Here is a 27,389-nt window from a genome sequence, read left to right as displayed (position 1 = left end):
GGGGGACACAATCTCCTCTTCATTGATCAGAAATTCAATTCAAAGTCTATAGACAGATATGAATGAGCTGTGCTGTGTGCATGCCTTGATATATAGATACCTGGGCACACATGCATGTATACCTGAAGCCACAGAAACACAAAGGTGTGTGTGCTAGTATGTGTTTGAACAAAGAGACCAGCAGGGTACGACTCAGAGGAGACAGAAAAACATCAAATGGAAAAGCATCAGTCAAACACTTCAAATGAAAACACCATCGCTGTCACACACACTTCCCATACACTAGGTTGACACTACTGTATGGAAAGGCTGAGAAATCAGTACGTCCAGATCTGTAAGTGCAATATTCGTTTCGTTTTTCTTTCTTTCTTTTTTTTTTTTTTTACTGAATGTCTCAGTCTTTCCAAAGCTGTGATTGTGAAGTAGTTGGGTCCACTGTATGGTTTCATGTTCTTTTCTTATCTGGAAACCACTAACGTATGAAATCCTCATTTTATTTTTAATATGCATCTTTTCCAGTTGTTTCCAGAATGTTTTCACTGGTCTCATTTTACTCTGGTCTCATTTTTACCTTTTAAATTTAACCATTTAACCTTAACCTTAACTTTAACTTAACTTAATATGTCAGTGTAGAACATATTCTTATTATGCATATATGTAGAAAACGTAATCTGAATCTGGTTGGAAGCATATTTCCTACAAAAAGTAACTAAAATATTGCTGGTAAAATGTGTGAAGAGCTAATGAGTGACTGAATTCAGAAACTTGACTTGGCAAATATGTTAAAAAGTAAACTTTGCACACTGTACTTAATGAAAAACACAAAATAAGTACATAATATCATACATATTGGTTATGAAAGACTCACAGACTGATGCTCTTTCCAACTATCAAAAAACTTTATGTAAACTTTTCAAATGTTACAAAAAAAATCATCATTATCAGCTATTTGAAGGAAACTGATAGATTTCTTTACAGTCCAAAAATAAGCTATTTGCTAAAATATTTACATGGCTGGTTGATGACACATACAAAGATAAACACGAAGCATAACAGAGGTGCACAGCAGGCGACAAGAGAGGCACAGGAATACACACTCATCATTCAGCAAGGCAAAGAGAGATAGAGAGAAAAAAAAGCTAAGTCTAAATTAAGATGTTGGATGCTGGCTTTCCAATAGGACCTTGACACAGCGGTTGACCTACTCATGACAGGATCCCAGTGCTGCGGATTTGGAATTCTATTAGTATTACCAGCTGCAGGGGAGGGGGAAAAATGTCATGCAGTCATCAGGAAGAGGCCAATCCATAGCTTCTATCCATCAGCCAATTACTGGTGCTAAAGTGGAATTAGATAGGTATTGACAATGAGAGGAGGTGGAGGGAGATTAGGGATAGAGATGGAAAGTGTAGAGGAGAGAGGAGGGAGGAGAGAAGAAGTGAAAAGGAGGTTTGAGGAGGAAGAGAGGAGAAGAATAAAGAAATGGGAAGGGACAGAAGAGGAATGGCAGGAACATTAGAGAAGTACAAGAAAAGAAATAAGGGTTGAAACAAGGGGAGAGAGATGAGAAGAAATCTTTACTGGAGAAAGGTAAGAGAATAGAAGAGTTATAGAAAAGTGAAGGGAGCGATCACAGCGTCAAAAGGTAACAGCTGGTCTATTCATATTTATGCACTGATGCTGGATGACAATGAGGTATTTTTTTAAATTTTAGATTTTTTATGGATTGTATCCCACTCACTTTTCTACTTTTAGCAACACACAAGTGTTTCAGTTAAAGTGGAAAAAAAGAATTGAGGTACATTTATTACCTTTCATTCCCGTTTAACAAAATAACAAAATTAAAAAATAAATAAATGTGAAAGTCAATTAAATTTAAGTAGGGGTTTTATGTAAGTAAAGCGGCTAAACACCAGTTTTACCGCTTTACGGTTTATAAATCATAAACTGTGTAAAGCAGCAAATCAAGGTGATTCAGACCGGACAGTTCCATCTTTTCAAATTACATTAAAATTAATCCACTGTTTGTTTTCACCTTGAGCTTCATCAAGTGTTGGGTGGAGTGCTTTTGGACCAGCATTTTTGCAACAACATAATCTGAGCAGTGAGTCCTGGAAGTCGATAACCATCACACCAGCAGCAGCAGCAGCAGCAAAAGCAGCCTCCTGATTTAACCCTCAAACTGAGGAATAAGGGGTGTGACAACAAGAAAAAGGCAGTGAAGACAGTGAAGAAAATGTGAAAAAGGGGAAAGTGAGAGATGGTGAAAAGAGAGACAGAGACAAGAGTAGGGGAGGGAAAAGAGATGGAAGAGAAAGAGAAAAAAGAGAGAGAGAATATAAACTCAGAGCTATGTAATGAATTTATGCCTGGTTGGCAGATCTTTATAAGTTATTGGAAAAATAGCCGGGGCGGCGTATTGACACAGCTGGGCTTGAGATCAATACATTGAGAATGGGCAATACATTTTAATTTAAAACTGTTCAAACTTTAGCAGCAAATCCATGAGGCTCAGCACAGCCTCTTGCCCCATCCAAGCACACAGATACACATACTCTCACACATACATGTACACACACACACACACACACACACACACACACACACACACACAAAAGGTTTGGTTGAGAAAGATAGCAACTCAGGTGACTTGATCACAGCACAAACACACTCAGGTAGACACATCTAACAGGACAATGGAACATCCCACTGAAATCAAGTCAAATCTTAATTCTGAATGCCCAAGCAAAATACAGAAATAAAATACCAAAATAACTGATTGCTATCCATCCATCCATCTAATAACCAATTCAGTAGCATCACAAAAAACAAACAAACAAACAAAAAAAAACAAAACAATTGTGGACCAAGTTGAAAGAACAAAAAAAAACTATCAAAGCAGGACCCAGGTAGTAGTTCTCTGCTCATTCTTAAACTCTTTAATACTTGTTTCTACCTTTTCTCACTCTAAATGTTATTTAAGACTTATTTCAAAATGATTTTAAGTCCAAAAGTGTCCTGTGCTTTGTCTGTTTGTGTCAATGCGAACATGTAAACTTGTGTAATGGGTAGGGTGCATGTGTCTGTGGTTGTGTCCATGTGTGCACTGTGTGTAAACACATGCATGCGTTAAACCAATAGCATCTGTAATTAAAGGGCCAGTTTTACCGAGGGATGAGTAGGAGGGCACTTTCAACATCTGTTTTCATCCTGCTCAATTAGCATAATTAATTAACGTTAATCAATCCAAACAAATTATTTTTTAACACCTAGAATAAATCACAACATGTCTCTCCATTCCTCAGCACTGACTGATCCAGCACTCTGCAAAGCATTCATTGATCACCCAACAAATGAGACAATCCTGGGCGATGAGGCTTATTGTATTGTATTCCTATTTTATTCTGCTGTGGGAAGTCTCACATCGTCCATCATCACCCTGCCACAAAGAGACAGACTGTGACTGGAACCTGGTAAAATGACTAAAGACAAAATTCATAAATAGCTGGACAGTGAACAAGGAGACAAAACTTCCTCCCTTTGGCTAAAGCAAGACTCCAAAACATAAATAAATAAATAATCATGTGGTAAGAACTTTCACTGTTACGTTGTTGCCGCTGCTGCTACTTTCTTAAATATATATATGCAAATTTCTCTAATGAGCATTGATGCAATCATCTTTGAAAACAATGTGAACACAGTTCATTGTGATGTAGGTGATTTACTCAGTAACTGCAGCTGAATTGCATGTTTGCCAGAAACTAAAGTTAAATCAGTATTTCTTTTTTATTTTTTTTTACAAATTCTCATTAATGAGTTCATATACAAAGAGTAGTGATATGGTTATGTGATCACTGTATTGTAACCATTGCAACCACTGCATGTGCAAACATTTTGTCTGTGTCATCACACAACTATGTGGACAGTGACGTTTTGTTCTGCTTTTATGGAGTTTGAAAAAAAAAATGCCACTGTGAATGTATTTTTGTTTGTTAGGTAAAATAACACCCAGTATCACTCAGTCAGCTTATGATTAATGGATAGTAAGGACAAACAATGACAGTACGAGAAAACAATTCAGTATAAAAGCCTCTATAAGTGCAAGGTGTACATTTTACACTGGGCAGATCATAATTACTGTAACTCAGCAGTGTTGCCACTCCTACTGAGGACAATGTGAATATACAGAAAAGAATGTTGTTTCAAGGTGTACCTTAATGAAAGGCCTACGAAATGGAGTTTGGAAACTTTTTTTTTTTTTTTTTAAGGCACCAGTGTACAGTATTGAGGATTTACTGCTAGAACATACCACAGATATGAAGCAGGAAGAAGAAGAGAGGAGAAAGAGAAAGAGGACCACACTAACGCACACACAGACACATACATATGGCAGCCACACTCATACCTGTAAACATGGTTGTGCATGGAACCTGAAGGTTTTATGAAAAGACAAAGGCGGTTTCGAATGGACTCCGGACACATGCACACACTCATACACACACCTCTAATATTGTTATATTGCCGTCAGGTTTTCAGTGGTGTGGGTTAATCAGAAAGGCAAGGGGAAGGGTGCTATCTGCTCACCACACTGCCACATTTATCGATTCCATTTACACACAGATGCACGCACAACACACACACGAATTGACACCCATTTTCACCACAAGAACAGGCACCCATAACACCCCTTTAACTATTCTATTGGCCCCAAATAGATTTTCCCATTTTACGCTGTAGAGGCAGGGGAAACACTGGAGCAGAACTGAAAGTGATATAAATGTATCAAAAAACAGATGAACAAACATTGGGGGAAGATTTATTACTGAGGATTTTAATAAAAATTGGAGGCGGATGAATTGATTTTGGTTTAAGGGAGGGTGTTATAAGGAACAATTTATCGAGATGGCCCAGGTAAGATGCATTATTTTCCGATTGTTATGCGGCTTCACTGTTTAAGGGGCTGATTTGTGTTGTGTATTGCATTTTATGGGTAAGAAGGAAAGGGGAACTTTCGATGATTTAGGTGGAATGTATTAATCAAAGGCAGCCGGTGTGAACCATAGATCGCCGAGCAAAGGAGGTACAGGTGACAGCTCATTCTGCTAAAGAATGTTTTGGAGCTGCACATCACCGCTTCTCAATTCCCCTTTCTTCTTTGCACTCTTTCTCCACCTCCTTCTTTCTTTCTCTCTATATCTCACTATCTTTCTCGCCTCATCATCTAAGTCTTTTTCTCTTCCCTTCCTTTCATGCTTTCTTTCTGTAACCATGCCTCTTCTCCACAGTTCGGTGCACAGTGGGTTTTAATTTTATGAGGCTGAGAGTAGCTTTTAACCATCCATGCGGCAAATAAACGGGGGATTAGGAGTATTTAGTGTTTTCCTCCTCCCTAAAAGCCTCATACTTCCTCAGTGCTCAGTGACCTTTGCTGCTGCCTCTGACATGTGAAGAGACAAGCTCATCATCATCAGGTTTACACATTCACTCTGCTATCAGTTGGTGTGGTAATGCCTGTAAATGATGTACTGTTTGCCTTTGCACCAACTGCTTGGTTTCTGCTCTGTCTAACTCATGGTGTAGCTGTCTTTGTCTGGGTATCTTGCTTTGGTTTTTGCTGCTTTTGTCTCTTTAACTGTCTATTTAAAGCAGTATTATCATATGAAATTGTGTCTGTCTATTGCCATGCTACGGTTTGCATCCCTTTCCCCATTTTGTTGACATATCTCTCATCATGTTTTCATAATTATTTCATAATAGTTCATTATCTACTCCAACTGTGCATTGCATTGTCACATTTTTAACCAATGACAAATTTAACCCTCCTTTCTTTACTTAATTTCATCAGGATAATCCACTAATTAGCAATACTACTTTCCAGGCTGTCCTGGGTACACACACATACATACAGACACACCAAAATAAAATAAATAAAGTTGTATCAACAGAAATGAGAACTGTTTCACTTATACTTAAGTGCAATCATGGGACCTTCAGTATTGGAAACCCCTGCCCTTTATCTAAATCTTCGAGCCCACAGAAAAATATGTAGACAAGCGTGCACACACGCACACACACACACACACACACACACACACACACACACACACACACACACACACACACACAGTGAAAGGCTATTTGGCCAGGCCAGTCAACTGGCCAGGGCTGATTTCTGTTGATTTGAAAGTTAGATTGGTCCAGTGATGAATGAGGCTTTTGTATCTGAGTGGGCCTGTTAAGGGTGTAATGGACTATATGAACTCTATAGTAGTACATTCTGATTACACTGTGCTCACAGTTGGATTTTGTGTGTGTGTGTGTGTGTGTGTGTGTGTGTGTGTGTGTGTGTGTGTTATTTAACCAATGGAATTAATGTAAATGTTGTATGGAAAATCTTTTTTTTATTACTTGCAAAACAAACTGTAAAAGGTATAATAAGAAAAGATTTCATTGTGTTATTTGGAATCCCAGAAACTACCTTTACTACCTTTAAACTGCCTTTACATTTATATAACATATATTTTAAGGTAATAGTCCAATCATGGCAATCAGTTAGTGGTGAAGTGGGAAAACAAATCTGTCTGTGGGGATACTGGCCAAAAGGCCAAACCAAGTCAAAGTTCCGTGGCCACACACAGTAAACCACAAATGCAAGTGTGTTGATGCGTGTTATAGTGTGGTCACTAGCAACCAGTATCTACTTCACATTCAGAAGCAGGGGAGTCAAGCACAGAAAGTGTAATAGCAAGAAGTTCACCATACAGTGTCTCATATGATAAACACAAAACACAGCTGTGACAAACACAGCTCCAAATTTAAGCTGCCAAACAGGACTACTAGGCACACTCACATGGCATCCTTCATGTGAAAAATCCTACATTCAAGGATTAGAACATTTTTGATCTGCTCCTTTACAAAAGGTAAAGAGAATATATCTTCAGGTTTGTCCTTCTTCATGGATTATGATTTCTTGATGTTTATGTCAAGCTTGAAAAGTTAGCTACGGTACGTTTTGCTTGTGGGAAACTGAGCAAGTTCATTTCTGAAGTGATGGTCATGTGAAACACACTAAACAGATGAAACTGGCTGCTGTTGAGTGACCATGCACACATCTACACATACAAACATCATATACACATAATGTATACTCCCACATGAGCACACACAATCACAACCCCACACACACCACAAATAGATAAATGGGATCAGGGGCCTCTGTAGCCCATGAATCATGCACAGAGGCCCATAAGGGCCAAAGGTCAAGGTCTTTATGAGGCGCTGAAAGCCCCCTGCTCTGAAACAGAGAGTTGTAGTGTACTTTTTGCCCCCTCCTTTTCTCTTTTTTTCTCTCTCATTCTGGTCAGGCAAGTGCCAAGCAATTACAAGATCATTCAGAAGGAAAAAACAGCTCTATCCGTCCACAGGGATGGTGGTTGTTGTGGCAATGGGGTGTGGCTTTGGTATCCGTCTGGGTTGGGAGGTAATAGTGGCTGGCATAATGCTGCAGTCACAGCTGCTGTCAGTTGGTAATTAGTGCTCATGTCTATTTATCTGTCTAGCAGAGAGACTGAAAGTCTGGTTTCCTTTGACCACATACATCATCAGTACACCTTCTGGACCAAGAAGCAAGTAACTGAAAAGTGAACTCATAGTAGTTGCCAGTGTTAATGTCTGTGTGTTTAATAATCCAACTGGGGAGCACAACTCCCTCTGTGATCCTGTAACTGCCAAAACACAGTCAATCCTGTCATAGTGGTGGCCAGTGTGGGGGTGGATCTGCAGAGTAAGGATCACCAGCCATGGGACCAGACTCCACTGGGGTGAGCACTAGAGTGCCTCGCCTTGCTGCAGGAAACCCTAAGCCTGGGCACTGATAGAGATACCTTCCCTGTGGCCACAGAGGCAGTTTGTGGAATGAATTTACCAAAAGGTGTTTCCTGCAGCCAGCGTGGATGATGTCATCATTCTGCATGACAACTGGGAGCAGGATCTGCAGATGGTGGCTGTAGTCCTGGGGTCCCCCAAGGCAGGACTCATAGCCAACCCCTAAAAAGTGTGTAATTGGGCGGGGGGAGATTCAGTGTCTGGGGAACCTGCTGGCCCAAAGGCAGGTGTGCCCTAGGCTAGATAAGTCCATCGCCATTACCACCTACCTGAGTCCCAGACTTAAAAATGATGTGAGGTGGCTCACATGGCTGGGTGGCTTCTGGCTGTTGGTACTTCATTCTCAACTTTTTTGGCGTTGACCAGTCCCCTGACTGATCTTGCTTGGAAGGGAGATCCAGTCCACTAAACAGAGCAGACCCAGCAGGTATTTAAGAAGGTTAAAGTGTCCCACTGGAGAAGCACTGTTAACTTCCCTCCCTTGTTTTGTCTCTGGACATGTAACCGACAGAGGGATGGAAGCCCTTTTGTCCCAGCCACCACCACTAGGGAACAAAAACAAAGCTTTGGCCATTCACTGGGTTAATGGTTTTAATTGCCATGGTTTTTATGTTATTCTGGGACCGGGGGCAGAAGTCAGAGATACAGTGAATTAGCACTCATGTCACCACTTGAGGTTTTAGCTCTCCTCACAGTCGACCACTCAAATTCTTACTCAAGCTTACCTGAAAAAGAATGATGCTTGTCAAGACAGGGACTTCAAACAGATACTAGAGGTCACAAAACTACTTTAATGTCCAATTCATTGTTAGTAGAAATAAACCATCCTCAAATGATCATGTATTAGGCAAGATATTATTAAATATACAATAACAGCAAGTTTAAAAGTCAATCTGTCCTGTTTTGAGATTTCATCAGAAGTTTCACAACCCAGTGTCTGTCCAGCATTATACTGTTTACTGTGGATATAGTAGAAATTCACTGAATTTCCCCATACAGTATAATTTGCATTTATTGCCACAGGAGAAAAAAAATAGCTCCAGAGGGGCTGAGCACAAGTTAAGAAGCATGCAAAAAGGAACTTTGACAATAGCAACATATGTAGGTACAGATGTTCACACAAGAAGATGTACAATTAATCATTAAGTCACTCCACATGTCACTGCCTCCATTAAACAAGGTACACTGTTTCTGAGCCAGTGTACGTTCCTGTGTGTATGCATGTATGTGAGTGTGTGCATGTGTGTGTCCCTGTTTGTGTGTCAGGGCTGATTGCTCTTGACTTCATTAATCTCTGCAGTGTGGTTATGATTAGCTCTCTGAGGCATGCCAGAGGACATCTGACACACATGCGCGCGCTCACACACTCACTGTCAGGTCTGGCCACCTCTCCAGCCTATCTCTCTCACGGTCCAATTAGCTGGGAGCATAGAGAAATAGACTAGCTCCTGTGGTGACAGGACATACACAGTACACATCACATACAAGCATGCAAAAGGTTTGTTATACTTTGTACAGAAACATTTGTGTGTGTGTGTGTGTGTGTGTGTGTGTGTGTGTGTGTGTGTGTGTGTGTGTGTGTGTGTGTGTGTGTGTGTTCAGAATTTCATAACTGTAGCCAAAACAACTGGGTGATATGATGATATGTGCTCCAGGAATGTCAGAACAACAAAGAGATTGAAGCAGTTGATTTATTTCAGTGGCTTATATTTTTCAGTGGAAAGCTGAGTGATCCCACAGTTCCCAGATGGAATTTCTCAGGTATCTGGAGATCATGTGATTGTCCAAAAAGAGACTTCTGTAATCCTTCTCATAAAGGTTGTTACCATTATTGTTAACAAGATACACTATGTGTCATTTGTACTTGAAGTGATGGAAATATAAAACATGTACATTTAAAAAAAGATTTAGAATGAGGTAAGAAACCTTACCTCAGGTTCAACCCAGAGGAGCATACCAGCAGCAGGTAGGTACAATGGATCTTTGTAGTCATGGGAACAATAATATGACTTGTCGAAGTGCATTAGCAGCATGTATGCCAGACCGGATCATCACAGTAATAGTAAAAAACTTCAAACTTCCTCAAGGCTAGTGGACATCTACAACAACAACTATGCAGTTAAGGTTATGGAACAGTCATGAATAAAAGAAATAATAATGAGTGTTGGTTTTACATGGGAAATGAAGAGTAGTCTCCTGTGTGAAAGCCATTGTTTTGTCAGTCCTTCCCTCCAACCCAACACTAATATGCACTTTTCCAGTTTTGGAACTGTTTCACCTGACTTCCTCCTTTATTCCCATCATAATTATTGCAGTCGCTAGAGGTCACCTAAAAATAAAAACTCAACTATGGGTCATAATAAGCTGCTTGCACAGATGACCTGTGGGGTTGCTTTCTGCAGGAGGACTGTCCTGAGAGAAACAAAGAGACAGAGGTTAATGTCAAAGAAAGAGAGAAAGAGACATGGGCAAAATGTTACTAAGCCTGGGCAGACAAAGATAAAGCTAGTAAGCAATGCAAACCAGACAGAGCACACAAAAGACAGGCAGGATTCAGAACAAGAGAGCAAGAGATGAGCGTATTAGCTGATGGGAGTGGGTAGATGAAAAGAACAAGTGAAGTGTAAGTGGTGAAGTGCTACAGAGACAGAGAAGACGAAGAATCTTTAGATGCATGCCTACTCCCTGCCATGATCAGAGTATGCACTGGATGATTTATTTTCTCTCTACAATATTGGGTCCATGGGAAAAAAAATCTACATTCCATTAAACTACTGAGGGTTTTATTTTGAAAGAGAAGGAGAATGTGATTGTGGGTGTGGATGTGTCGGGGTAAAGGAATGGCCATCAGATGTGGCAATCACTCAACTAAAGATGTCTTCCCTTATCTTTATTCTCTTCTTCTCCTCTTTGTTTGCTGTTTTGTTCTCTTTTTCCTTCTTTTCTATAAAAAGTGCAATGATATAATGTTAAAAAAAATTATTCATTACTTCAAAGTAACAGAGAGTTAGAATAAACTTTTTCAGCCACATTAAGTCTTTGCTACTGATGCAAACTGCGCCTGTAGTTGTACATGTTATTTTGCAAATTTGCGCACCAGCCTCGAAGTGCAGTTTGTGTGCCATCTGAAATGCACGTTGTAATTCAGGGCTGCTTTTGCACATACTTTTGAGGGGAAAAAACAGGAAAAGATGTCTTGAGTGTGACCCACATTGTGACCAAATGTGGGTTGCAATGGATAAGGGTCACACAAACTGAGATGGAGTTTGGAGATGTTATGATTTCATTTAATAATGATTTTTATTTTGACCATACTACAAGTAGATTTTTTCAAATGCAATAATGTTTGTAATTTTTGCCTTGACCAGGGAAAATGCTGCCAAATGAATCTGTGTGCATGTGTGTCAACACAGAAAACAAAATGACAAATTGTTTAAAAGAAGAATGAGAGGAGTAATGATGGAACAATGATGCCACATGTGTACTGTAGTCCTTGTGTGTGCGTGTGTGTGTGTGTGTGTGTGTGTGTGTGTGTGTGTGTGTGTGTGTGTGTGTGTGTGTGTGTGTGTGTGTGTGTGTGTGGTGATGAATCTCTCATTGTGACAGTGGGGCCGGCAGCAGCGAATGTCCTTCTGGGTGGGACATACACACACACACACACACACGCACTCCATCTCACACACACATACACACACACACACACACACACACACACACTGAGACTCGCAGACACAGATGGAAACGACCATACTAATGGATCACCCCTGTCTGCACGCAATCCGCCACAAATAATGATGAACCACCCCTGCATTAAACTATTTTACACAATGCTCAATTCATTACTTCTCTCTCTCTCTCACTCTACCTCTCTCTCTCTCTCTTTCTCTCTCCCTGTCTCTGTCTCTCTCTCTCTCTCTGGATATAGGTGAGCTAATAAAGGTATGATATTTCTCCTCTACCGGCACAATCATAGTTTTTATCCATTAGTAGGATATTAGGGTGGGGAATGAGAAAAGGTGGGAGGGAAGGGATGGGATGGAGAGGGAAAAAGAGACGGCTTCAAATTGGTTTTAAAAGCATTGCCACTGTAAAAAGTAACAGCAGCCCCAGGTGGATAATATGAAGGAGCAATTTGCATACTTTTGGTTTAGAAGACCAGGGCTACCCTCAGGCCTTTCCGAGCTCTAGGTGAGCTTCTGGTTCTTGTTCTATCCATATTTCCACTAACATTTTAGGGTCACACAGGCGACATCAGCTCAAACTAGAAGTACTTTAATCACTTTTGTGAGTTAGCCCTGTATGTGTGGTGGAGAATTTTAATTGTCTTGAAAGAAATAAAACCTGGGAAATAGGGCCAAGGGTGAAAATACCCCTGATGGTCCTATAAATAGGATTAAAAAAACTTGGTTTTAGCATTCATCAGACTCATTTGAAAGAAACAAACATTGTGTTATGCTCTTTTGTATTTGTTCATATTTTAAAGTTTAGAATGTTTTAAAGTCCAAAATGGACATTAAGGTTTATTCTAGACACATTTGTAATTATCTAATGATTCACATATCTTGCCTTTTAACTGGAGTGGACTTTGGGACAGATAAATAACTTCCAAAACCCATCCTTTTTAGAATTTACATTTTACCCTTATTTAAAACTGGCAGATTTATCCACAGCTCTGGTAAAAATATATTGAGTTAGTTACTGGGACAGAAATTTAAACTGGCATAATATTGGCATAATGATCGTAAAATGGACTATGAGATGACAGTGGGACACTGGCTGCAAATGCTCTGAGCTGGCATGGAGCAAAAAATCTTAAATTATCCATCATACATCTAAGATGAACATGTTATTTTGTGCTATGCTTCAGTCTAATTGATTCACATAGAAAATTTTGTGATTAATCTTCTGTGAACTATGCGTTAAGTTACAATTCTTTGCTTTGTTGTCATTTTCTTATCAATTTCCTTATTTTATTGAAAATGGTATTTGGACTAATTCATTAATAATCAAAAGGACACAAACACATTCACTTGGCTCATTGGTGAAATTTGTCAGGAACAGCTGTGTATCGTCTTACAAGTACATCAGGCTGTCAAAAAGTATGATATTGGGGGATGGTACAAACCTCCATTTTTGCCTAAAATATATTTTACAGCTTCACTTTGCTCAGTGTGGGAGAGAAGAGAAGAAAGAGTCATTATGGATTTCAATTAAGTGATCCCTGGGCAAAGAGGGATGCGTCAGAGTGGGGGAATTAATGTGCTGCGGACAGATGTTTAATAATAATGGCCGAACTGGCCCTGCCGAGAAACACACATTCCATCCGCCGCACCCTACTGTGGCTGTAGGAACACACATGCACAGACAGACACACTCACAGACAGGCCCACATACACAGACACTAACATATAATCACTCATACACTGACACACACAGTAATGATTCATACACACGCACTGTGCAGAGCAGTGTATGTCGGTCTCACACACACACACATTCACTCATAGACACTGGTATCACCACTGACGTTTGTGTGTGTGTCTTTATGACCAGTGCTGGCCACAGCACATATGGCCCTCATTTAGGAACAATGGGCATGGAGAATGACTGGTTGGATGAGCTTCCTGACTGCGAGAGGTGACTGGAGGCATGTTAAATGACATGCCCCGTATGGAGAGATGAAGCGAGAGACACTGAGAGAGAGAGAGAAAGAGAGGGGTGTATTTGTGGATAATCGTGGGTAAGGAATTTTTGCCTCACTAAGCAACAAAAATGTTTTCATTGAGAAGGGTTAGAGGAAGGGGAAAGAAACAGAAACAAAAGAGCAAAGCTGAAATGTGGAGAGAACAGGGAAAAGTACAGAGGAAGAGCGACGGAAGGGGAATATATCAGAAGAGATGTGAAAGGAGGAACTGAGTTGATGGAGGAGTGTATTACAAGTGGAGAGGGACGTGGAGAAGATGATGGTCTGACTGGGTCTAGAAGTGGGTCATTAGACAGAGTGTAAACAGCATGTCTTTTTATGAAGTGTTTCTCACTCTCCTTTTTGTGCTGTTCTCTCACACATACACACCTGGTGACACCTAATCAGAGTTGTGGCAGGACGAATGGCTTCCAGCCGTCCTCACAGTCTTTTCAAAAACAACACTTCCCTAAGAATTTCTCTGTCTTTCTCTCTCTCACTCACATATAGTCTTGTCACAACAACATTTCTCCGGTAATTACCAGGGTGGCCTCTCTCCTGCCGCCCCTCGATGGATGGGCTGAGCCACCACGGGTTCACCCCTCCAGCCATAACTCTACCTAGGACGTCTGCCTACTGTTCTTCACCACTGTGGTGGCCCTCAGACAGCAAATTGGCCACAGAGAAAGACAGAGAGACAGAATGAGATTCTCAAGCATACTGGCTTATAGAGAAGCAGGCACTCCTGTACATGGACATGAAAGAGCGTGGAGACAGATACACACACAGGAAACACTCCTTCACTTTCATTATTTGTCGTTTTCCTGTCTCTAAGGAGTAATCTATAATAAAGACAGTCTTTTCCTCTGACCACTGGCCAGACAGATGTCTTTCCTTGCACAGATACAAAAGTGCACACGCAAACACACACACACACACACACACCCTGCTGAGGTGATCATTTTGACAGGTGAGTATGGCTGAAGAGGAGAGGAGGAGTGAAGACGAGGGGACAGATGAGGGAAGGAAGAGCGGGGAGAAATAAACTGATAATTGTATGATGAAGGGTGATAACGTCAGGTAAGGGAAAAAATAGATGCAGGGATGGATGGAAGAAGTGAAGCAGCTGGCAGATCAATACACAGATCCACAATCTGCATCCAGAGAGCAGGCATTTTTAAAATGTCTTTTCCAGGATTTTTTTTTCTTTTTTCCCCTCATCCTTATACTATTTACTCTGTATTTTTGCTCAAGTATAGTAGGCAGTGTAAAATGTTGGGAGAGGTGGGAGAAAACGCAGAGGACAAAATGAACAAAATGGCATTTGCTGCTGTAAGTCCACCAGAGCATGTAAGGACACCAAAAGAGTTTCTTCTTGTTAATGATAAATTTTGGTGTTTATTATTTATAATTGATACTAATAAATTGTAATGCAGGTCTTTTGTACAGTTTTTCTCCCTTTATAATGTTAGAAAATGACCCCATGCTTTAGCATATAAAAACTTACAATATGGAAGTAAATTATGAATTTTTGTTCCGTGACCTCTGTAAATAAATATTAACAAAGAATATGAAATGCTGTTCCATCTTTCATTATTGTCATTATCATTCTCTGAGACTGTCCACTTAGCGATATTTTTTCCCCCCAGAAATCGAATGTGAAAGAGACACTGAAAGAGAAGTCTGAATGGAAAAGAATGGTGCTTTAAGAAAGTCAGGAACTATCAAACAGCTAATTAAATTTACGTGGTTACGTGTCCGAGGAATCTAAAAAAAAAATGCGAGTAGTTTAAATGTACTACTTTACCGAACTCCTAAATGTTATGAACATCACATACAATGAACAAACAAATTTTTGCAATTTAACACTTCTTGGCGACTGGTTACATAAGCTAAATGCAGGTGTCGATGATGTCCACACGTATCAACACAGGGTAAATGTTTTTGAGAGCATTACAATACGCACAGTGAGGTAAGCATTGTTCATTATTGTCATATTTCCTAGATGATAGTGAACGCATCTCTGGGACCTTGGGAAACAGCTGCGTTGTCAGGACAACAAGTAAACTCAGGCCTGAGTAGACATGGCGGAGCTACTGAAACTAAAAAGTGAAGCTGAAGAGCTCCGAAAGGACTACTTCCTCAGAAACAGGTATGTATCCTATGTATGAGTGCGTTTTATTCAACATGAAAGAGCATTTTGGCTGTTTTTTAGACAAACAAACAACAAGAACACAAAAACATTACAGTACCTGAAAAAGCTAGTTAGCAGGTTACCCAGCGTTTGCTGGATAACCTGCTAACTAGCATGTCATGTTTGTAGTAAACGTTAGGTCGCTAACATTACTTTGTCGCTTGCTATCTCGCTTTTTTTTTTAAATGGCTGTATATATTGCAATTTCCACTTAAAATGTATAATGTTACTTGTATACATCGGCAGTGGCGATAATGTGATATTTAAATAATGAAACCCCGAAGCACCTGTAGAGCAAACAACACATGGAACTCTCATCAAAGTTTGGCTGTGAGCTTTGAAAGGTCTGATACCACTGTTATTCAAAAGGCATGTTAATGAACAATGAAATGCAGTGAGATAATGTAGTTATAGTACACTGTTTTATTTTTACATGTCTTGTGTGATGTAGCCAAGCTGAGGAGAACAGACAGAAGGAAAACCAGGCCGCCACTCGGATTCAGAGCTGGTTCAGAGCCTGCAAGGTGCAGACTTACCTCAGGTATAACATGTATGGATGCTGAGTGTGTGTTAGTCTAATGAGACTTTCGGTAGTCCTTTGTGTGCCACAGGCAAAAAAGAATACAAGCCTTAATATTTTATATACCAATTTGAGGTTTGCTTTTTCCTTTGGGGGTTGAAAAACATTCAGGCAGAACTCTAAGAGTTAATTTCAAGGGAAGCCCTGGTACTAGCTCACTCCCATAATTATTCCACTTCTAGAGCTTTGCAAATGGCCTGGAGGAATAAATGTCGCTTGCACTCTGTGCTCCTTTCACACACAGAGAAATGAATGTCTCTATCTCTGTGCCTGTTCCTATGCTGTGACCCCAGCACCATTCTGCAGGGTCAGCAGACAAACTTCCAGACAGTAGGTTAATTCAGATTACTTTAGTTAATTGATCAATGCGTTAAGTGGATAATTAGCAACAATTTTAGCTGCCTAAGTGCAACTCTGGGGTTGTGCTATACCCACTATAAGCATTGATTTTCTGGGCATATAAATGGCCTTTTGGAAATTGATGGCCTCATTGGAGGCAGAGAATCGCAGTGGACTTGCATTTAGAGTATGTTTGAAGATGAATACAAATGTGTGCCGCTGACTAAAGGGGGTGAAAGGCTCATTGGACATGATCGAAAAGCCTGGAGGAGCAGAAATGTTCCGTGTGTGTGTGTGTGTGTGTGTCTTTGTGAGAGCATGTGTTTGTAAGCATAATGTTTCCCTGACCTTTTAATTGAAGTCCTTCACAACCTATCATTTGTATGCTGAAAATCCCTCTTTTCTTTATTGTTTTCTACCAAAAAAGAAATCACAGTTTATTGTAGCAGGAGAGATTTTAGGGTGATACTGTGATTTAATTAACTACATTGCATTATGTACAGAAATGCAAGTATTATTTTTATTTGCAGCTGCCTCATATTTCTAGAAGGTTTTAATTTATTTTAGGTTTGTTGTACTCGGTTTCTGAACATAACCAAACAAATAATCAAATAAAAAAATACACTATTTAATTTACTTCCACGTGTATCTGAATAACTTTGTTCAGTGTTTTCCTTCATTTCAACTAACAAAAAATATCCATCCAATCGTCTCCCCAATATGACTTTATTACAGCCATCTGCACAAGAAGGCAATCATTATACAGAAGATATGGCGGGGCTTCACAGCAAGGGCACGTTTCAGACAAATGGTGAAGGTAAGCCAGCGCCTGGAATGGCTATAGATATATTGATTATGTTATGATAGCATGCATTAGAATTCAATTGCTATATTCCTAAGTCCCTGCGTCTGACCTTAAGAAATATAATTCACTCATTACACATTGGGAAATTAGCACTTAGGAAATATGATGCAATATGATAAGGAATTCCATCTATGTCGCAACTCCTGGGATGCATATAGAAAGAGCGTGGAAAAGGAAGAGAGGGAAGGAAAGAGTAGTAAAGAGTTTGTGTGTACGGTGTGTATGTGTGTTTGTGCGCGTGTGTGTGTGCGCATATGTGTGTGCTTTAGTAAAACAAGGCCCCATTTTCAGCATATTGCCTCCAACTGCTTCTTAATTGAACAGATTGTTGATACCGGATCCAATACCCAGCGCTCTCACGTATAATTTTTCCCTGGATTGAGTTTTGTAAACGTATCACAACAAGCTATTTATCATGCCTGTAAATTGACTGTTTGTTAAAGCATAACTGCCAGCCACCGTTTGGGAGGCATTCAAGAAATGGAAAGGGGGGGGCGCGAGTGGGGGTTGTATGGGTTGGGGGGTGAGGGGTGTTGAAATAAACGATGAAGGATGTGTCACAACACACATATGGGCTAAAAAGAGGCTGTTTGGTCTCATTTGGAAACAGACGAGCACTAATTTGAATCACTCAAAATTGCCACAGTGTACTATTTTGAATTAGCCCTGAGAGATTGTATTCTTCCCCTCCTCTCTCTCTCTCTCTCTCTGTCTTTTTCTCTTTCACTCTTCTGGACCTTATCATGTGTAATGTGACGTGCGCAAAGCCTCATCTCAAAACATCAAGCTGAATTTACAGCCTCCTTTCAAGTCTTTGTCTTCCTTCCCCTTCCTCTCTTCCCTTTCTTCCCTGTCGTTATTAAAAAAGACATGTTGAGATATGAATCCCTTTTATGGCCGACTCTCCAGTTTGCTCCTGAAATGTGCCCCCAGTGGTCGGCCGGCACGTTTGGTGTGCGACGGCTTGTCGGGTGCGCTACTGAATATTCTCCGGCCTTTTGTTAGGCTCTTCTGGCAGTGCTGTCATTGATTATGAAATCCAGAGGAGAGCGTTTGGCCGTCATACATCTCCATTAGCTCGCTGCTTGACTACCATAGATTTTCTTGGCCCTTGTCTGCGTTGGTGTATTAAGAGAGTACCGTTCTCCCCTTGATACAAAGTCCCGCTAACCACTCTCTCTCTCTCTCTCTCTCTCGCTCTCTCTCTCTCCCCCTTTCTCTCCGTTCCCTTGACTTTTTCTTGCTCCTCTTGTCTCTCTTGCTTTCCCTCTCTCCTTTTGTGCCCCCTTCCCTCCTCCCTCCTCTCTACAGTGGCCCTATCTGTGCTGCCTCTGTGCAATGTATTATGTATAAAGAGCTCTTTATCTTTGACGCCTGCTGTGGACAGATCAGAGGGCTGCGAGACAAGGTGTAACGCCATCTTTTCCTTTGTGTTCACAGGCGGCATATTTTATCATGAAGATGAATTTCTACGAGGAGATGGCGGTCAGGGTAAATATCACCACGGTGTCTTGTTTTAGCAAATGGAGTGTCGTGGTGGGGGGACACTCTGTTTCTCTGTGTGGGCTGTGAATGGGAGGCCCCATGAATAGCAGACTGTAAGCACTTAATCACACCCTTTCATTGCAAAAAATATTCCATCATAACAACTTCTTTAATCATCCATGCAGTCTTTTTTCTTTCTTTTTAACATGCACAATTTAATTTGGTCCATGTACACAGACAACATTGTCCAATTTTCATATATAACCTTAATCATTATTCTCTTTATGCTCAGTGCTTGGTAAGTGCATGCATGCTAGTGAACGCTATCCTTTATATTAATATTTAGTTTGTATCTCAGTTTTAGCAGCATTTTCTTTTTCCTCAGTGCTCATGCCCATCAAATTTTCCCCTTATCCCCCTCAGCAGCTACTACTGTTCAACTCATAAACCATATCACTGTGGCTGTGACTGATGCTTTGGCATTTTTACACAAGGATATTGCACAGAAACCTTATATTTTTACAATTCCATATAGCCTACTCTTTTGGCTAACAGTTCCATTCTGCCTAAACCATTAAAGGGTTTTATAGGCCAACAAAAAAATCCACTAGTGTTTATTGAACAGGGTGTGTCACTGTCCAGTTGGATAGAGTTGGTTACAATATTTTCATATTGGTGGAAAAGCCTGGAAATTGAGGGCCTCAAGTTTTACTCTTAATAGAAACCCAAACAAATAAAGCTGACCACCCTGTTGTTTCAATAAATGTCACATTATAGGAGAGACATGGATCCAGGAGAAGTGTTTGACCCAGCAGGTTTAGGTCACGGGTTGAAAGGTTAGGGGTGAGATCACCATGTAGAGCAAAGTGGAAGCTTCTGAAGTTAGAGGCCTTTATTGCCCATATAAAATAACCACAGTTTCCCATAGGAAGCAAAAGGAATTTTAATTGAAAACGAAATGTATGCGAATAAAAAAGCAAAGTGGCTCAGCAGTTTGCAGTGGAAGAAGTTACAAGGTTTGAACCCCACAAGGGCCAAATGAGGCTTTTCTGAGCAGAGTGTGCATTTTACACTGTGCCTTTGTCTGGATGTTCTCTGGATTCTCTAGTTTTGTCCCACCACAAAAGACATACATGAAGGCATTAGGAACACTTCTGCCACTGCCTTTGACCAAGGCTTTGGCACTGCCCACTGCTTCTAAAGATTTCTCCAGGCTGATCAAATACATGTAACTTAAAACTTCAGAGGGTTAAAAATGGTCACAAATAATGCAAAGTTATAGTGAAAATATAAAATACCTGAACTTGGACCTGTCTTTTTTATGATGCAACCTGTTGAAAGATATAGTATGTTAAGATTTCTTAGATTAATCATATTCTGCAAAATATTGTCAGGACTATGAGCAATCCTCTGGAATCTCAGACTGTCAGAATTCCTTCTGATACACTGGCCTTTTGGACAGACTGAAGCAATGGACTTTGTTCATGTGTATGAAAATGAAAATGAGAGGGAGCGAGGGAGAGGGACCCTGTGCAAAAATAAATGAAGGACTTCTGTACTCACAGGCCAGCTTTTACCAAAGAAATATTCTGTGTGTAAATAGAAAGAAAGAGAGACACAGAGGGAGAAACAATCATCTCAGATCTCAGATCCCCTTCTGACACTTCCTTTGAATCAATTTTGATTCTATTTTTTTTCTCTCCCCTCCTGTTGTCTTTATCACGGCGTGGTAGCTAACAGAGGATAATGTATTAGGGCCGTAATAGAAACCAGTGTTTACATGCCGCACCCTGGATTTGTATTAGATTCAACAGCATTGATTTCACTAGTCAACAAAGGTCAGCAAGAACTCGGGAGGCGGCAATTACTTTATTTAAAATTATCTATTGACTGGCAGATCAATGCTAATTCTCATTTTGCTCTTTGTTTTTCCCTATCCTCCACTCCTCTTCTCTCCTCTTCCCTCTTCTCATAGTGTGATTATTCTTTTACCTGCCATTGTTTTAATCTCCTAATTAGTCTGAAGGACATCCGCCCCCTTGCTTTAAAATGGTCCACTGGTGTGTGTGGGTGTGTGTGTTAGCTAATCTGCAGCCTCCACAATCAATGTGGACTGATACAGTTAAACGTATAAAGCTGTGACAGCTGTCTGTTCCACCTTGGACTGTCCCTCCATCACTCCAGGGGGAAAAACTGCATGCATGTTTATGGTTGGTTTAAAAGTTTTCTCCCATATACATATGTTAATGCCATGATCTTTAGTATTTTTCATGGATCCTCCACAAGATACACTAATGAAAATAAGCACTGGTGAGATGATATTTAGTATGAAAGAAAACAAAAAGAAATGTATTGGCTCTATGACTTAGTATTTTATTTTTTATTTTTATTTATTTTATTTCTTTCTTTTGGAAGAGCAAAAAACAAAAAAGACAAAATCAAACAGTTAAAGACCTGAAAAGAAAGGAACTGTTTTATTAAATTGGCTTTGAATTTTAAAAAGTTGTTCGTAGTAGTTAGTATAGTGTTAATCATTGAAATAACTATGTGAAACAAATTTTTTTTTGCATATACTGTAAATTCTTTCTTTCATATACTATAAATAATGAAGCATCAAATTTACCACACAACCAGCTTGTGAAGAATGCCTCTGTGATGCTTTAATCCCTCACAGATCCAGCGGCGATGGAGAGGAGTCTTTGTGAGGAAGTACATCCACAACTTCTATGCACGCAAGAGCTATCTGGAAGGACTTTCCAGAAAAAATGAACTTGTCAGGTAAAAAAAAAAGTTTAAAAAGAAAGGAAATTGTTAAACACACTCAATACTTCACTACTTTTCATGTCTTTTTCCATTTCTCTCCTCTGTCTCTCTCCCTCACTCACTGTCTTGCTGTGTTTTTGTGTCATTTACCCTTTATGTATTTTGGTAAAAATGTTTTTGCCCAGGGTTCGCTACACAAAGGGAGTCAGCTGGTACATGTCAGTCAAGATGAATTGATCTGATTAATGCAAAGGCATCCGGTTAAAAGGTTTACTTGTGTACCCATAACCTTAAAATGTGTGTGAGAGAGGGGTGTGGGTAAGATCTGTACTTGCATAGTTGCTACCTAAGAGGAAGAGGGACAGAGGAAGTGGAAAGGAAAAGTGAAGGAATGGATGAGACAGAGCGACAAAGAGGTAGAGTGGAAAGAAGAGAGAGAGAGAACGAGAGAGAGTGAGAGAGAAAAGTCCTCTAAAGCGCTTGAGGCTAAGAGCGAGAGAAGTGAACGATGTGAAGAAATTAAAAATTAGCCTCTGATTTGAACCGCAGCTCGTGCATTAATAAAACATCCTGTGCTCCAGGGCTTACTGCTAGAGATACGCCATCTTTTATTTTTGACAAAAAAAAAAAAAAAACCATCACGTTTAGCTAATAGTCACATTTTTAATGTTGCTAATATATTTTACCAGAAAATATCTTTAGGCCTCTGCTAAAATTAAATGTAAATTTGTTAAAGTGCTCCTTGGATCACTGACTTCCCCCCCTCACTTCCCCACCAGCATTCCACCTCCACACTCCTTGCCCCTTTTAGAGGCTGGGGGGGGGCAAGCCTGTTAAAGTCCATTAAGGAAGTGTTGCCACTTCAGTTTTATAACACACAAAGACAAACGCACAACTTTGTCAAGTATTCAGATACTATACCAGTGATGAAAGGTGTAAAAGTGGCATGATTGATATAATCTCTTAATCAAACCTGATAAAATAAAGAATGAGCATTTACGAAAGTAATAGCAGAAATGTATTGGTAGAATATGTGCAATTACATCAAAGGTTATAAAGCTTATAGCTTATGAAAATTTGTAACATGAAAGCCAATAAATGTTTGTATTTTACAGTTTTTTGGGACCATGCCTAGACATGTAAATAATATTGCTTTACTGTTCTTCACATAATTTCTTACATTTACATTTAGTTATTTACTCATTTGGCAGACACTTTTATCTGAAACATCTTACAAGTGAGGGGAAGTCACTCAAGCTTCAGTACAGTAGTAGTACTATTTCTTTTCACCTTCTTACATGGTATATTTTTAAAACAGGTCAATTCAAAATCTGAGTTAGACCAGATTAGACAGATGTGGAAGTAAAGAATTTTAAGTAAATTCAATCAGTGAGATGTGATGTCATTTTACAGGATTTTTTTTTTGTATTGGTTTACTGTCAACTGTGTGACATCCCCAGTTTCTTCACACACAGACACACACACACACACACGCACACACACGCACGCACACACACACACACACACACAGACACACACACACACGCACACGCACGCACGCACACACACACACACACACACACAGCCCCTCCTCCACAGCGGTCTGGGGTGTTGAGGTCACTTCACTTCTCCAGTTAATCACATGTTTATTTAGAACTGCTGGGGTCACGATCAATTAACGCCGTGCCGGCATTTATTTAAAATATCCTTTCTGTGTTAGCCGCTGAGCCCTCAGATCGCAAGCTGCCTGATCACTCACCCCGCACTTTTTAATCCAGCAGCGTGCTCCCTCCCTCTGTAAGTCTGTCTGTCTGTCCAACCCGCTGCATAAATTATTCAAAGTTGGACTAATGGTCCCCATTTAGTGCAGGCTGATCGGCTGCGCATGGTAATGATATAGGAGTAATACATAGACTGCCGAACCTCTCTTTCTTTTCTCTCTCTCCCTCCCTCTCTGCCTCTGTGTTTCAGTCCCTCTTTCTCTCGTGACAGATCTCCCCCACACAAAACCATCTGTGTCATTTCATTAGGTACAGCATCTAGCTAATACACGCTACTTACACTACCCTCTTCTATCCCCTGCCCTCACTCCACCTCTCTTTTTCAATCTCTGCTTCTGTTCTCTCTTTCTTCTTCTCTTTCTCAGTCTATTTTGTTCTATATCTTTCTCTCCCTCTCTCTCTGCTACTGTTTCACTGTGCTTGAGTGTCCATCCTCATTCATCCTTTCTCTCCTTCTGCATAGCCTAATGAAGTCAGGACCCCGGTGCAGTTCCCACTCTGCCACAGTTTTCCTTGATACCCCAACAATTTATCACTTTGTCAGGGAGACACTTAAAGTTCCTGGGCTTTAATAAGGGCATGCAGTGGGACGATGGGGGCAATTAGGAAAGCGGAGCAAGCCCGCTTTGCATATTTACTAAATGTGCTGGTGTCATCGCTGCTGCCACCAACACGGCCTGTTGACTGCATGAATTATTCCTCTATTTGCAATAAACAGCTGGGTAATTATTACTGCCATAATCAGATAAATAATTCTCCCTGTGATGTTGCAACGACATGGCAAAATCTTTTGACTTATCCTAAAGAGAACAGAAAAAAGGAAACTCAGGGAGAATTTATGGACTTGGCGTTGCTAGGCTGAGCAGCACTTGTTTTTTTTTTTTTTTATTCTTCTCCTCTCATGCTATGCCGTCCCTCTTTCTCTTTCTACTTTTTTCCTGTCTCTCTTTACTCCAGCCTTCTTCATTCCTCCCTCTCTTGCGTCCCTCTCAAGGACATTCATGAAAGGAGAGCTGCTATGGTGGAGAGAGTGTGGGCCTGCCTGCACGCCTGCCCTGCGATCACTCTCCGCTTCTATGCGTCAGTCTTTCTTTTACTGCTGTTTCTTTCTGATCCAGTTTGGGTGGAGACAAGTTCACTCCTTCAGTTTGATTGGATTTATATATTCAGTGTGTGTGTGCGTATGTGTGTTGAAGTATAATCTTGGTGCTGTGCTCTCCCTGCCTCTTTAGGAAATTACTTTTGAGAGTGAAACAGTGGAGAAAAGTATAGAAATTGAATAAAATTGAAAATCTTTTTCTCTTTTAGAGTATTAGGAAATCATTGTTTACTTCCACCCCTTTTCATGGCATCAGTTTTACTACTTGAGTTAATTAGTTAATCAATCAGTCAGTCACTTAAATGGAAACGGTGTGTTATGAAGGTGTTGAAGGCTCAATACATTGAGCTGGTCACTGTCTAAATTGACTGGCTGACTACCCCCTCCTTGCCAGGTATTGAATCATTTAATTGGAGCAATTAAAACAGCCAATCAGGTCAAGTCTCCATTAAATATTTAGATCTTGGCCAATTTGCTGCTCTAGTGCTGGCCTGGACGACCGCAGGTGTGGCCTGCTGTCCCAAAATGCCTCACTCTCTGATATCCCATCAGCCCTTGATGCCCCGTTGTGAACCAGGGAGTAAATAATTGAGGAAGAAGTGAAAAATGTAGCTGTACTATATTAGCCATTTAAATAAGTTAAAGGTCCGGGGTGAAAATGTCAGGATTTCAGTTATTTGAAAGTAGTTCAAGTATGCTTGATTAGCGTGTCCAACAGTTCAGCAGCCATCAAAAGTAATCTGCGGTCGGAGTGCTCGTTCTGGTTTATGACAGTCTATGCACATTCTAAGCATCCATTAATCAAACACAGGGGACTCTATGAAATAAATAATGCTACAATGTGCCTATATTACTTTAACTGTAATCTCTATATCAAATGAGAATTTAATAGCACAATGAAACGTAACAAATTAATTGTAGTGTAATGATAGTGTAATGTAATGAACATGATAATGCGATGATAGCACATTTGTGCTATTTCTATATCTATATAGCTACATATTATTGTTGTGGCTGGTTAGTGGCTGATCTGTATGTGTTTTCCTGCATTATATACTGTACATAGACTCACAATTACATTTTGTTTTCCCACCGTCACAGTCAAGGAAGATAAATACCCTTATCAGAATTAAAAGCAGTATAGTAAGACAGAACACTGTCTGTAATTAAATGGTCTATATTTCTGTATTATCAAAAGATCAAAAAATGTCTGTCCCTTTGTAATTTTTTTTCTTTCCTTCTTTTTTTTTTTCTTTCTTTCTTTCTTTTCACTTTCACTCAGTCAAACACACACAGACACACACACACACACAAAGAGGGCACGTGCCGTGTGCCGAACAGGGCTAATGAGGGTTGTATGTTGTGGCGGCTGGTCGGGTCGACACAGATCGAGGTGCCTTCAGCCGTTACAAATCTGTTTGGCTTTTGTCCACTACACAGCAATTAATAACACTGGGGCTGGGGGCAGGGAAGCAAAGGTCACCCATTCAGCCTGACACACACACACTCACACACACACACATATGGACACAGACATGTCGAAACATACAAGCAAAAATGTGTGAACACAAAGCTTGAACACTGATGCTCATACATACCCACTGATATAATCTCATTTTAACACTGGCATCTCAGACACACACAAATGCATGAAAACTGATCCTGACCCCTGAAAACATTGCCAGTCCATTTTAAAGAAGGTATACTGCATATACTAAATACAGATATGCGCCAATTGGTTTGTGAACCAGAATAAACCAAAACTTTATATTTCACATTAACAAGTTAGGTAGGTGGAAAAATGGAGGCCAAGGAACCTCTATATCTGCACACACATACAAACACACATAGACATATAACCACACACCCATACATGCAGACTTAAATTACTGTGCTTAATATGACATAAACAGACACATTTAGACTTGCTGGCATTCTCACACCACACACACACGCAGTCACTCAAACACACACACTCTCACACACAGTGCTCTACATATTTCATTTATTTTCTAATTTAATCTCGTGCTGAGGAAGGAATGAGAATGCAAAGGCAATGAGAACGGTGTTGTGATTCCTTTTTAAATGTCAGTAGCCGCCGAATGTGTTAACCTCACATTACAGACACGCTATGAATATTCAGATTTCTCTGTGGAGGTTTGTAATTGAAAACAGAAGTTGCGTAGAAAAGGAAATAGTAGAAAAGAAGGAGAGAAAAAGGGAGGCATAAGAATGTTGATGAGCTAAACTCTTATTGGCATTGCTCTTGTGGAATTAGATTGGTTTTACTCTTCGCTTTGTGTGTGTGTGTATTTTCACATTACCATGGCATGTGTGTTTTAGTAATTGTTTCCAGTTCCCTTTTTAAGTTATTACCCCCTTGTAACAATAAGGCTGTGTGATTGCAGAATGAAATTGCTGTGTATGGGCTTTTAATGCATCCCATTTAGCCAGCTTTGCTTAACAGATGTCACAGACAGACCTGTCCTGGCTGCGGTGATGAAATATATCCATCATCCTCCCACTTATAGCCTCTCGCACTCTCACATTGCTTTTTTCCTTCCATGCAGTCTCATTCTCTTGTTTTTCTTCCACAGCTCCTCTGTCTTTCCATGTCTGTGGTGTCTCCCAGTGTCTCTCTTATCATTAGGCAGTTATTTATCTATGTTAAGGACGCTTCAGGGGATTGTCAAGTTTATGACTAAAGACTTGCTGA

General features: G+C 40.2%; 1 protein-coding gene across 2 annotated transcripts in view; it reads left to right on the top strand.

Annotated features, from left to right (window-relative positions):
- Positions 1-15,651: 15,651 nt before the first annotated feature.
- Positions 15,652-27,389, top strand: part of spata17 (spermatogenesis associated 17) — a 33,404-nt gene continuing 21,666 nt past the window's right edge. For both annotated transcript variants that reach the window (XR_005894201.1, XM_041040559.1), the window contains exons 1-5: positions 15,652-15,719; positions 16,213-16,302; positions 17,416-17,497; positions 18,986-19,036; positions 21,705-21,808. Coding sequence is in view for 1 of the 2 variants with exons in the window: in XM_041040559.1 (XP_040896493.1) it covers positions 15,652-15,719; positions 16,213-16,302; positions 17,416-17,497; positions 18,986-19,036; positions 21,705-21,808 (395 nt within the window). In the remaining variant the exon portion in view is untranslated. The remainder of the gene's footprint in view (positions 15,720-16,212; positions 16,303-17,415; positions 17,498-18,985; positions 19,037-21,704; positions 21,809-27,389) is intronic.

This window comes from Toxotes jaculatrix, chromosome 1 (assembly GCF_017976425.1).
Source record: "Toxotes jaculatrix isolate fToxJac2 chromosome 1, fToxJac2.pri, whole genome shotgun sequence".
Classification (NCBI taxonomy): Eukaryota; Metazoa; Chordata; class Actinopteri; family Toxotidae; genus Toxotes; species Toxotes jaculatrix.
Note: the sequence above shows the minus strand (reverse complement) of the source record. Positions and strands in the feature narration are given on the sequence as shown.